Below are 13,965 nucleotides of genomic sequence, written 5' to 3' on the forward strand. Positions count from 1 at the left end.
TCAGCTTTTCTTCTCCCCACAGCCAGCCACTTTACACTTGGAGTGTGAGAGGGTTGAATTTTAAGGATAATCTTGTCTGAGTTTTTACTTAGCCAAAGGGACATTGAGATAGGACTGTGACTTTTGCACTTTTTTCAGTCAATATTTTCATAACATTAATTTGAAACAACTTTAAACGGACCCTCACCTATCAGTTAAAAGGGGAAAGAAAACTTCTTAATTGCACCAATGGTACATATAACTTAATACATGTTGAGGTTTGCACCAGTTACTAGTGGCTGTAGTTAGCAGGTGGATAACACTGGTGTTAAACTAGACATAAGGAATCTGGCTGGGCCAGTCACTAATACATTTGTCTCATTTATCATTCCACCATCAGTCCTACACTTTTTTAGGAGTCAAGTACATAAGTACTTTTTTCTTTATGGTGGATGGTAGTGGAGTAAAATTACTCCCATATTGTGAAGGTTTTGGAAAGTGTCAGATAATGATTGTTTGTTTATTCTGGCCTAGTTGATAGTACCCATTTGAAATTTCAATTAGTGATTTCATGATTACAATTACCCATTTGTATGTGTTTATCTTGTCACTGAAACAGTGGGGAGAAGACAGACGATTTGGTGAGCGAGTCTGTTCCTCTTAAAACCCATTATTCATTCTTTTCTTCCCCCACCCACTGCAAAGAGGTCTGATGGTTTCTCTAGTCACCCCAATTCTAGCACAAAGTCATCATTCACCATCTGTTCCCTGTTTATCAGCAGCATGGTCACTCACAGGTGACTTGATGCTAAGCGTAAATCTATAGAGCACTTACAGTCCTTCTGCATTACAGGATCCCCAACATGACTCTCAGACATCAATTATTTTAAGGATTTGCTTCATTGTCACTGAAATATGCACAGTATAACTGCTGCTGAGCAACACTTGGTCATATTGAACCCCAGGATTTTGGAAAGCAAAAGACCTCATCTTTATTGAACTTATAACACAAAATTCCAATAAAACAGCATATTACATCAGTGATTATAACTCATTACAAGCATAGACTAAACAAATTTAGCCACAAATTCATATTAAGCAAAATGACTAATTGATTTAACTTGAGAATGCAGCATAATCACAATCTCAATCACTGGTCACTCTTCATTTGCACTAGATGGAGAAACACACATTTGTAACCACCATAACCAAGATCTTTCTTTTCCTTGCACTACTTTCCTTACCAAATGATTTTGGAAAGTCTCTTTCCTCCCCACTTCCCAGCAGCCTGATGCCTGAGTTTGCGGTAGTCCAGTGTAGCAAGGACCACTGGCCCAACCACTTCCGACAATAAAATTTCTGTACAGAAACCAAACAAAACGTGGCCAGTTATCTAAGGTATACGTACAGTGTAGCTATAGACCTCTACTGAAACAGAGGTTAATGGAGAGCAAGCAAAGTCATCAAAGAGCTGAGCTCCTCTTTGCCCATGGTCCAGGCAGGGCCAGCCTAACAACTGGCAGTGCCCTATCCCAAGTGGGATTCCATACTAATAAAAGGAGGGAAATCAGACAGTTTCTTCCTCCAGTCTTGATGCCAGGAGAGTGGGAAAGGCAGACTAGCAGTGAGTTTATAGTATGAATGAGAAGGAGATGATGCCAGCTCATGGTTCACAGAGCATTCTCAGTGGCTTCTGGCTTTATTTGTGTTTAAGATTGGCCGTGGGTCATTTTTTATATTGATAAATTGCTCGGTCCTGGCAAAGTTTCCTCCTTTTTGCCTTTTCCTGCATATAAAACTGGGAAAGGACATTAATATAGAAGTTTAAGTTTTTGAGACATTGCAATGATATACAGATTGGGTGTTTACTAAGTGATTATACTGCTGACTTGCTATCATTGTAGTATGATTGTTTTGAACCTTTGGAGTTCCTCTCCCAGCCCTGTCGAATTTGTGTGAGTGGTCGGTCTATACATGGGAATATCAGAACAAATTTAATGGCCAGGACAATGCAAGGAACAATGAGAGAAAGCATATATGCTGCAGGAAGATACCATCTATACATTGAAGGGTTCAAGAATCTCTTTCCACCGAAGACCAGCGTATGTGCAGTGCACAAAATCAGTGTCAGGTATCCCAGTTTGGACTATTGGGAGGGAAAAAAAGAGCATCAGTTAAGATTGTAAAATAAACTTTACAGTAAATGTTATTTATAAACTACTGGGATATAACCAAAATTGGGAATGAACTGAGACTGTCTAGGTGAAATTGCTTTATATTCTTAACCAAAGCTTTTTACTTCTCAAAACATTTGCTTGGCAATTCTGATAATTTTTGCCAGGTCACACCTACGCCCATCTGGTTATAATTTTCATGAAAATTGGTGAAAATTAATTCAGAGGCCCTAGCTCTTTAGAGGCCATAATGATAGTACAACAAGAGTTTTCATATCATCTGAGTTTCTTCAATACACCAAAGCTTTCTTGACAGTAGACTTTCCCCCCGTAGCCCAGAATGCATGCATTGAAGCCAACCAGTGGCTGCAATGCTTCCTATGAACCAAGTGCTAACAGTTATCAGTGTTGCACTGTCACCAGGGTTGTACTATTTATACCCACATGATATCATGTGCCATGGGTTTACCAGTTGTGCTTGCTCATGAGCTGGACCTTAGAACAGGTGACTCACTAGAGGAAAGGCAGGCTCCCTATAGGTGTCCAACACGGAGTTGGGAGGCAGGATTTGTAGCAGCAGGGATGGCTGCTAATGCAGCCAAACAAGCTGTGACATGCCCCACTGGCTCCCTGATATCTGGTGAGGTAGGACTAGCAGTGTGGATGGCCCACATCTCTGTAGGTGGGACGAGCAATGTCAGGACAAGTGAGCAGTAGGGGCAGATAATGCTGTCAAGTGCCAGATGAGTGCCATTGACAGACTGACAAGAGAATTCAAACACAGAGAGAGGGAAAGGGTCAAAGATGGACTAGAGGCATAAAGGGGCTGAAGAGGAGGCAGAAAGAACAAGTGCACATAAACAGGGGCAATTTCAGCCTGGCTAAGGTTGGCACTTGATGGCATTATACAAAATTAAATGTTGATACTTTGTGCTCAAAAAAGTTCCCCATGGCTGACCAGCTCAGTGGACTAACCATTTTACAGTTTATAGATTAACACTATTTTGTAGCCTTAAATTCTCTTTCATAAATGGAGCATAAATTTCTCATCTGACTAGGATGCTGTAAAAGTGCAGGCAGTCGATGAGCACCCCATTGCAGCCCAGAGCAACACTGCTGGAGTGCCCTACCATGATTGTCCCAAGTAGGGCAGCAGTAGATTTCAGTTTAACAGCCCAGGCAAGAAGAAGCAAATATTTTTTAAACAAAATAGCATGTGCCCTTTTAAAAAGGCTTCAGCCCAGGAACCAGTACAACAAATAGCTCATCAGGCTCTGGTTCAAGCTGCCCAAACTTAAAGTCCACTCCCAAGTCTCTGAATCCATTCCAAGTCTCTCTCCTAGTGCCTATTAGAGCAACTGTCATTCACTTCAGCCTACCTGACACGCTGTGCTTCCTGTTCCTTTTATAGAACTCAGCCCTGTCAGGGCTTCTTTGATTATTCCCAAGCTTTGGGCTCCAGCCTGTCCCCTTAAAGGAACAGAACCCTTTAATCATACACAGCATTCCTTGTAAGTCTTGATTTTCAAATCCTGGGACCTATGATGTCCAATCGTTGTGTTTGAAAATGAGGCAAATGCGGCAATGAAATATGAGCTAACTCTCTCACCCTCACCCATATGAACATATTTTTGGCTAATACTTATGTTTTTCAACCAATCTCTTGTTCTGGGGGATGGGGCATGTTTTGCACAATTCCTTTTAAGAGATGCTTATGGTCTCACAAAGATGGGGGGAAGGCTGTGTTGCTTATATGGAGAGTCTAAAGAAAAGCTACCTCCTGCCAGATAGAGTGCATCATTTTATGACAATCACTTAGAAAATCACCACATTTTTCCAGTGCTGAGAGGGGAAAATGGATTGTTAATATTGACTTTTCATTTATGAAACGTTAAAAAGTGGTGGTATAGTTGCTTGTATGTTGTCTGAATATTGTTGGCACTTCACAGTGACAATAACTGTCAATTTATTCAACACACTGAATTTCCAGACTAATGTTAACTGAAATTTCAATCTGGAGTAAATACTTAGAGTCAAAATAATTAGTGAAAGAACATGGGTTTTTAATCAGTGGCTGAATATTTCAGGAGTTTACTCAATGTAACTGATCACTCTGTTTTCTACAATCATCTTCTGAAAGCAACAAATGTATCATTGCAACTTTTCATTTGTTGTTTGGAAGTTCAGTTTTCCTAATTTTACTTTATGTAGGTGTTGACCACAGTGCCACCATCATGAGCTACCAGGGAAACATGAAAATTGACAGAAGAGTGCAGGGAATGTAACAGAGAGAAAGGATATGAACTTAGTTTTTTAGTTGAAAGAAGGTATATTTCTCACCTGTACAAATCGAAATTCTCTCCAGTTGACGCTGTTGCTGACAGAGGGCAAGGAAGTTATTCCGAGCAAGACAAACAGAAAAAATCCCAGGATGCCTAAAGCCAGATAAGAGTCGCTAATCCAGCCGTTAGTGTTGTTAAATGGATCTGTTCTGTTGTCCTTTATCTGAAGAAAAATATCACATATACTTTAATAGTGCAGTAGCTACAGCTCCAATGGACGGAAAAATGCCCTTTAACATAAGGTTTCCTTTAAGGTGGACTGAAAAGGTTTTTGTAAATAGATTAAAACAATCTAAAACAGCAGACCATCTTGTCTCCTGAACAGAGTGGGTGTTCTGAACTGCCAGTATGCAGGGTCTTCCATAGCATGTACCACTCAGAGGCAAGGGCAGCTCTAGCTTTTTTGCTGCCCCAAGCATAGCAGGCAGGCAGGCTGCCTTCGGCGGCACGCTGTGGGGAGGTCCCTGGTCCCATGGATTCGGCGGCATGCCTGCGGGAGGTCCGCCGGTCCCACAGCTTCAGCGTACCCACTGCCAAATCTGCGGGACTGGCGGACCTCCCACAGGCAAGCTGCCAAAGGCTGCCTGACTGCCGCCCTAGCAGGGACTGGCAGGCCGCTCCCCATGGCCTGCCGCCCCAGGAATGCACTTGGAGCGCTGGTGCCTGGAGCCGCTGCTGCTCAGAAGCAGCAGATACAGTGTTGCATACAGCCTTAGTGTAGCATTAATAAAGCTTTGTAATGTGAACATACATTTTGATGACTGAAAGAATGTGGTTATTTTTAAAAATAAGGCCTGGCTTTCTGCATGTCAGTAAATGTGCCACTCTCAAAGGGGTATACAGAAACGTGGAACATGTACCTCAAAATTATTTATAATTAATATTTTTCTACACCTGTTGTTAATCACTACACTAGCCAGAAGGAAGATTGAGATCAGAAGTCCCCCATTTAATCACCGCACCAGTGATCTTTGGAAATACAGATGCCTAGAGGAAACCATACAAAGAAATTCAATAGCATAAAATCAATACAAATATAACTTTTGACATCAAATTCTGAAACTCAACCTACAAAACAGTAACATATATAATGGGGTTGGGGGGAGCAATGAACAGAAACTTACCTGAGATATGACATAAACATTTAATCTCCATCTTACATAATAGCGAATAGGGATAACAAGCGTGTACAAAACATGTAGAAAAGCAAAAACCAAGGCTACTAATCCAAGCTGTTTCCTACAAAGCATCCATTTGTCCAGCCAGTCTGGGAAACGACTGTATTTTGTACCTCTGTGTAACTGGAGGATTGCAGCAATTATGCCAGGAAGGTAAACCAAAGCAAGAAGGATGAGTGCCACTATGGGGCAGACCCGATTTGGAATGGAAATTGCAATAAAAAATGATAAATCTTTGTTTTCATATATGCAGGGGTAGATTACGTCACGAATCAAACTGTAGAAGAAAAAAAATGCACTTAGGCCAATAGCCAAGTAGATGGGAAACTTCCACATTGGAAAGAGCTGCAATGGGTAATTTTCTATCTCTCTGGCTGCCAAGAGAGAGCCTTGATCCAATGGTGTAAGACCAAGAGTCCGAACAATATCCATCACCATTTGTTTGGCTTTGTTGTCATCTCCACAGACAAACACCTGCAACAAAAAGAATGGGCTTTATTGTGGCAAATCTTTGGGACAGACTTTACTGTTGACCTGTATGGGTATAAAATAAGACCTTAAAGTTGATTGTATTTCCAAACTTTCTAGAAATCATTGGTTTTCTTGCCAGTTTTTGGGATGCTCTACACTGTGTGTGTGTGTGGGGGTCAATCTAAGATACGCAACTTCAGCTACATGAATAGCGTAGCTGAAGTCGAAGTATCTTAGATCGAGTTACCTACCGTCCTCACGGCATGAGATCAATGTCCGCAGCTCCCCCGTCAACTCCGCTACTGCCATTCGTGTTGGTGGAGTTCCGGAGTCGACAGGAGCGCATTCGGGAATCGATATATCGCATCTAGATGAGACGCAATATATCGATCCCCGAGAAATCGATTGCTACCTGCCAATATGGCCGGTAGTGAAGATATACCCTTTCATGCAGGGGTTAAACAATAACATGTTCCACTACTGAGAATCAGAATCAGAAGTAAAGCCTTTTCACTGAGGTGGAAGGTTTAAAGTGAAACAATCATATATATGAAAATAGCAAATTACAATATACTTAATGATATTCAGCTAGAACTATTGGATTTTAGCACATGCTTTGGAAGACAACTCTGTCAAGCAATTTGTAAACACAATTGCATCTTACTGGTAAAAAGTTCTTGAGGATTTTATATAAATGGTCACAATCTTCCATTTTTGCACCACACATATAAAACAGTGATTCCCAAGGGACCCAGAGCAATTGAGATACAGGTAATAGGAATATAGATCACCTGTCATTTAAAATAAAATATTTCTCTTCAAGGATTCTGAGAACAATGTGGAGGGAGCCTCTCTCATATGGGTAAGCAGGGTAATAGAAAAGTGCACCCTCACCAGCCAATTATCATGTGCACAGGGCAGCCAGAAGGATGGTGGGGACAAGAGGGGGAGAGAGAGAAGGGTGTTTTGGGAAAGACAGTACTCATCTTGGAGTATGGAGAAAAAAGGCAACCTGCTTTCATTCAGACCCAAAATAATGAGGATTTTTGGAGCTTCTGACCATAGTGGAGCCTGAAGGGAGCTACATCTGTGTAGAGATCAGCCTGGACAGGAGTACAAGGCACCAGCTCCTTGGCTCTGCCCTGGCAGCACAAAGCAGTTTTTATGATGACTTAAGTGACCAGTTGAGGCAGCACACAGCGTAAGGGAACTCTGATGGTTCCTGGCTGCCAGAGCAGTCCCTTGGGGACAGTTGCACCTGAAGCAGCTTAAAGAAACCCTTGAAGTTGCAATAAGCTGCTTCTCAGGCCTAGCCCAGCACACAATGGACCAAGGGTCGGAGAACCATGAAGACGGCTAACAAACTTCATAGTTCCTCCAGCCATCCCAAGCTGCCTAAGTATCAGAATCTCCATACCCTTCTTGCCCCCTGCTCATCCCTGCAACACTTCTGAACTCTGGATAAGTCCAACCTTGCTTCTGAACTCTGTGGGAAGGGATATATCTGCTTCCACACGTATCCACTACCTGAAAGTAGCCAGCATGGAAGTGTGATTTACACAACTTGATATTTCTTCTCCACCCTGCATTCCTTTCTGTCTCAGTTCTCCTCCTGCTTTGTCCAAGTTCCCTCTTTATGCTTCTTCCTCTCTTCTTTCCATCTTCTCTTGATTCTTTGGTTCTTTCTTCTCAATTTCTTTCCTTAGTCTTTCCCATGTTCAGCTTCCTACAATCCTCATTTCATACCTCTTTTTAAAGTTCCTCTTGCTTGTAACTTACAAACATTTTTAGATGATTTTAAAATCCTCCCAACACTGTAGATACATAACAGCAGTTCCCTTCTCTGATCTCTGTTAACATCTTCCTGCAGTTTGGGGGTGAGGGATATGTGCTTAACGATCAAAAGGCAGGGAAAATCAATGTTTTTTAAATGTTGGGGATAGAGATTTATTTCTAGGCTAAGATCAAACAATCATATATGAGCATGAAAGGATTTTTTTAGCTTAGTTATTTGACTGAACACAGGGAATCATAATGAAAGTTGCATCTGAACCTTGTCTGGTACTTTTCTCTTTATTTACATGTATTTTGCTGTACTGTTCAGAAATTACCATATGATATAATTTACAAGAAACTCTTGTTCTTTCATCTTACCTGTCTGCTTGCATCCAACGTGCCTGACTGCAAGGCCCATGCTGACACGGTGTTAAATGCTTTCACTACCTTAGCGCCTGGCACCAGTTGAGCAAGGTATTCAGCATTGGATTCAGGATATTGGTTTATTTTGAGGTTGTTGCTTACATCCACCAATACTTTTCCATGGAGAACTTCAGTTAACTCTGTGAGGAAGTTGTAATGTTGTCTCTGAATTGCTACAATAATAATGTCAGCCTTCTGCGCAGCTTCTCTGTGGCTCAGTACCTCTGTGCCTTTGGGAATCAGACTGGAAGTCTGTGCATTTCGGCTTCCAAACGCTATTGAGTAGCCACACTGGAGCATTTTATATCCCAGAGATCTTCCAAAATCTCCTGTTCCAAAAATACACACCATCTCTTTTTTAGGGGGAGAGTTTTCAGTAAGAGGGATCATGTTGGAAGAATTTTTCTCCATATCTAAAAAACAGTAATAGTGAAAAACAAAACAGGAATACTTTGAAAAGGACAAACTAACATGGTGCTTTGATTATACCAAAATATATATTAACGTTCTCTTTGTTTCTTGGACCATTTAGCAGGAAAGTCTAAGAATTAACACACATTGTCAGAGGACTTACTGTGCTACTAGAGTGTATTTCCTTTACTTATAATGATTCTATTATAAGCAATGTATACATAAATATTGATCTAGTAGGTACTTATATGACCCACTTCACTGTAATATCTAAGTGCCTTTATTTGCATTGTGGTATCACCAAGGGTCCCCAGTGACCAGGACCCCACTGTGTAAGATGTTGTACAAATACAGGACAAAAAGACAGTCCTTGACCCAAAGAGCCTACAGTCGTATCCTCTCAACACACCTGTGAGAGAAGAAAGGATTATTATTCTCACTTTACTGATGGTGGACTGAAGCACAGAGAGATGAAGAGAGTTGCCCAAGGTCATGCAAGAAGTCTATGGTAGTGCAGGGAATTGACGCCAGGCCTCCTGAGTCCCTGGTAGTGTCCTAACACCCCACCATCCTTTCTCTATGTATCTATACATACTATACAAAGGAAACCTATTCAAAGGGACCGATAAGTAGAAAGTTCTAAGAAGCTATTGTTTGTGTGCTCTGTCATGTGATACTACATTGCGCTTCCTTTGGACATGTTTAAAAATCACTCTCTGTTGGGTTTGCTGATGTCCTGGGAGACTGTGAAGGGGTGTGTACCCCACAGGCCCTGAAAGAGTTAATGTGAGCCTGAGAGGTCAGTTATGGTTCCTGGCTGCACCTGGAAGGAGAGCCAGGCTTAATGGATCATGAAGCCCAGCTATGCAGGAGCAGGCTGGTTAGCATAAAGCCAGGAAGATGAGAGCAGAAGAGGGCTAAAGGGAGGGAATCTTCAGTCACTCCCTGGGTACAGAGAGGTGGTGAATAGGACACCTGGGGGGAGAATAGGCCCTTGATCCTAGCCCTGGAAGAAAGATCTACCCAGAGAAGTTACGAGGAAGAGAGCCTGGGTTGGAAGAAGCCCAGGGAAACAGCAGCAAGGAGTGGGACTGCACAGACCATGGCTGCTGGTTATATTGTTCCTGAGCTGGAACCCAGTGTAGAAGGAGGGCCTGAGTTCCTCTACCAGCTACTGGGAACATGGCACAGCACCTGGCGATGTGAAATAGAAGACTGTCTGAGGTGGCATCTGGACAGCTTGTCTGATGAAACTTTGTTACCTTGAAAGGAGAGGACTATATATTGACCTGTCTGGAGGGACAAGTCACAAAGAGGGAGTCCCCTGAGTCACAGAGAGAAAGAGGGGCCACAATATGAGTAACTGACAGAAGGGGGTACAAGACACGGTGAAAGCTAATTCCCAGATACCACTAAGGAGGTGCAACTGTGATGAGTGAACCCCTTTACAGAGACGCAAATGGGAGGAAGGCTGTAGAATTCCCTCTTGTGGATATTCATATATTTCAAAGCAGAATAGCAGCATGTGTAATACTGATTAATTTCTCTGAGCCACTACATAGTAAGACGTAACATTCCTTTTTTTAACATATTCTATACTATAAACTGGAGGATTGACTTTGTTTGAAATATGGCAGTATCCTACCCAAATCTTCCAGTTCCTCCAACCTTAAGAAGTCAGAAAGCTGGCACTGAGTGAACTGTGTGGCAGTCATGTCCTCTCCTAACTGAGATTTGAATGGAAATCAAATGGCTGTTTCTATGTGACGTGTTGAATTAATTAACATTATAAACATTTTATTTCATGAAAGCTACAGCAATAAGAAACAAATCTACAAATTGTCTCCAATGTTCTTTAAAATAGAATACCAAACATTTAATTTGCTGATGATTATTTGGGGCTAAGCACTTGCCCAGATGATCCAGCAAGCAATGTTCTGACCTCTAGAGACCTTAAATATTGTTTTCTGTTTATATGCCTCCAGTTACAGGCCAAGCACTCACAAAACTAAATGTTCCTCATGTAGGCCTTGCCATATGATTCTTGAGAACTGGAGAAGGAGAGATTAAATAACTGAATTCACCCACATCTGAAGCAAAGGACAAATAACATAGTCTTTTACAACTCTTCAGGGTGACAGTAATCACACTTGGGCTGGCTGTGGCATAGTATAGTGGTAATAAACTGTTTTGTAGGAGCCGAAAGGTAAGAAGTAAACATTGCACTGGCTTGTGTCAGAGAGCAAAGATGATTCAATGACTGTATTTCAGGGTCCATCCTGCTCCTAATGAAGTCAATGGGAATTCTGTCTTTCACTTCAGTGGCGGCAGGCTCAGATCCCAAAAATGCCTTTAAGGAGGGCTGGCTGTATGCTTTTTCCTCTACCGCACACTGGGCTCTTTTCTCTTTCATCCCTTTCTAGAATTCTCCATTCCTCTTCCCTAGAGAGAAGTCTGCAGAAGAATTTTTTTTTCTTTGCCTACTATTTAGGGCCCTATTCAACAAGGCGTTGACATCTTTCTATAGGGTTCTGAGCATCTTCAGTTCCTAGTTAAGCTGAAGTTGAGGTTGCTTAGTACCTTGTAGGACTGGGCCCTTAGAGCTGATAGGCCAAATTCTCACAACTAGTCCCATGCCATGCAGTGAGGCCACTTGCATGAATAAAGTAAGGAGAATTCAGCATTGTTTGTTAGGAAGTACTGAGTGTCAGACATAATGAAAGATGATGGTGCTTATTACCATCACCATAGTGATTTGATAGCACACAAATACCAGAGATAAATTAGTCAGTAGTTAATGTCTTCATAGATATCGTACATTGTAAAATCTTGTTTGGTAACTTTGTGTAGTTTAACATTTGTTCCTGCAACACATAATCCAAGAACACAGCACTGTACTAAATCATATGGAAAAAGTTGGCTATGAAGCTACAAATCATCTGTAACTTGCTTAGTTAAAAGAACAAATATGGAAATGAAATGAGTTGACTTCCATCTAACCCCTTTTCAGTCCTATTATTCCCCCAAGCATTTTGGCAATATTCAGTAAAATTTCCGGCTGTTGCTGAATTGGCTTGATTTTTTTTTTCTAGACTGAGGTTTATGCAGGAGTGAAAGTAAGATAAATTACTTACTAGTACAGGGGCCCGGCTCTGGGCTCTTGGAAGGGGTGGGATCTTGGGTGAAAGGTGCAGGGCTGAGGGTCAGTATCCCCCAGCCAACCCTTCCATGCTGCCCAGCCCGTGCTGTCTGGGGCTCTGGTGATGATTTAAATGGCCTGGCGCTCTGGCTGCTGCCACGGTAGAGGCAACTGGGAGCCCCAGGCCCTTTTAAATCACCGGGCCCTGGGGAAAGCTGCCTCTTTTGCCCCCACTCACTCCCTATCGGTGGCCCTGCCGGTAGCATGCCTACCTGTCGGTAGCCCTGGATGTGGGGCGGGGAGGAAGGAGCAGTGATGTTAAAGCTCTGCCGCAGGCCGGTACCGGCGGTCTCTTCTTACCACTACGTCAGACAGGCCCACACTGGCCTACTTTCACCTCCGGGTTTATGATTTGTAATGAATCTTCTGTGATAAGTCATCTCGGTATCTCAAACCCTCAGAAACCTACAGGGAATGATGATTTTCTTCTGAGTTTTGGCTTTCCTATGTGCATTTGGTTCAAAATTAAAACTCAGGCTGCAGCTCAATGGGTATGAAAGTGTGAAAATCAAAACTAACAAGCGTCTGACAGAATCCATGACAAAAAGACCTAGTGAGTTTCCCACAGCTCCAGCTGTAATCCCTACTAATATACTTTACTACATCAGCTGATGTATTTTAATATAGCATCAATATCAAGGACCGTACATGAAGCATAACATCTATATCATCTTGTGGCTCAGGGTTCATCCCATGTGGTGTTTGAAAACACTGGTCTGATAAAGCACGGCTTTAGGCATATGCTTTGCTTTAAGCATGACTTAATGGGACAATTCACATGATTAAAGTTGAGCACATAGTATCATAGAATTACATGACGGAAGAGGTCATCTAGTCCAGTCCCCTGCACTCATGGCAGGACTAAGTATTATCTAGACCAGTGGTTCCCAAACTTTTCAGCATCACATTCCCTTTTTAATTTTTTGAGAAACCCTCATGCCCCCCCCACCTGTCCTTTACCATCATCCAACCCCCCCGCCCGCATCCTTGTCCCCTGACTGCCCCCTCCCAGGACCCCCCCATCCCTAACCACCCCCCCGGGACCCCACTCCCTATCCAACCCCCTCCGGTCCCTGTCTCCTGACCGCCACCTCCAGAACCTCTGTCCCATCCAACTGCTCCCTTTCCTCTGACTGCCCCCCGGGACCTCCTGCCCCTTATCCAACCCCCCTCCCCCACTTCCCACCCCCTTACCAGGCCGTTCAGAGCAGCAGGACTGGCTTATTGGAAAGCCTGGGAGGTGGGTGGGCGCAAGTCACGCTGCCCATGTGGTGGCATGCCTGCAGGGGAGGGGGGACCGGAGGGGAGGGGACAGGGGCTAGTTTCCCCGGCTGGGAGCTCAAGGACCAGGCAGCCTCAAGCCTCCCTTGGAATTTCTTCACGCTCCCCCGAGGGGAGCACACCCCCCAGTTTGGGAAACAATGATCTAGACCATTCCTGACAGGTGTTTGTGTAACCTACTCTTAAAAATCTCCACAACCTCCATAGGCAATTTAATCCAGTGCTTAATGGCGCTGAATGTTAGGAAGTTTTTCCTAATATCCAACCTAAACCTCCTTTGCTGCAATTTAAGCCCATTGCTTCTTGTCTTATCCTCAGAAGTTAAGAAGACCAATTCTTCTCCTTCCTCCTTGTAACAACCTTTTATGTACCTTGAAAACTGTTATCATGTCCCCTCTCAGTCTTCTCTTTTCCATACTAAGCAAACCCAGTTCTTTTTAATCTTCCCTCATAGATTATGTTTTCTAGACCTTTAATCGTGTTTGTTGCTCTTCTCTGGACTTTCTCCAATTTGACCACATCTTTCCTGAAATGTGCCCAGAACTGGCCACAATACTCCAGTTAAGGCCTCATCAGCATGGAGTAAAGTGGAAGAATTATTTCTCGTTTTACACTGTTGACTCATATTTAGCTTGTGGTTCAGTATGACCCCCCCTCAGATCCCTTTCTGTAGTACTCCTTGCTAGGCAGTCATTTCCCATTTTGTATGTGTGTAACTGATTGTTCCTCGC

The 13,965-nt window shown here is 42.8% G+C and overlaps 1 protein-coding gene across 4 annotated transcripts in view; it reads right to left on the minus strand.

Annotated features, from left to right (window-relative positions):
- Positions 1 to 925: 925 nt before the first annotated feature.
- The window catches only part of STEAP4 (STEAP4 metalloreductase), a 39,610-nt gene continuing 26,570 nt past the window's right edge, over positions 926 to 13,965 (minus strand). For 3 of the 4 annotated variants that reach the window (XM_030550501.1, XM_030550505.1, XM_030550502.1), the window contains exons 2-5: positions 8,299 to 8,756; positions 5,620 to 6,147; positions 4,494 to 4,658; positions 926 to 2,125 (exon numbers count right to left, since the gene is read on the minus strand). In XM_030550501.1, the coding sequence (XP_030406361.1) occupies positions 1,856 to 2,125; positions 4,494 to 4,658; positions 5,620 to 6,147; positions 8,299 to 8,754 (1,419 nt within the window). In that variant the 5' untranslated portion in view covers positions 8,755 to 8,756 and the 3' untranslated portion in view covers positions 926 to 1,855. Of the gene's footprint in view, positions 2,126 to 4,493; positions 4,659 to 5,619; positions 6,148 to 8,298; positions 8,757 to 12,165; positions 12,187 to 13,965 lie in introns of those variants that run through there. The other variant, XM_030550503.1, reaches the window with a different exon arrangement.

This window comes from Gopherus evgoodei, chromosome 2 (genome assembly GCF_007399415.2).
Source record: "Gopherus evgoodei ecotype Sinaloan lineage chromosome 2, rGopEvg1_v1.p, whole genome shotgun sequence".
NCBI lineage: Eukaryota > Metazoa > Chordata > Testudines > Testudinidae > Gopherus > Gopherus evgoodei.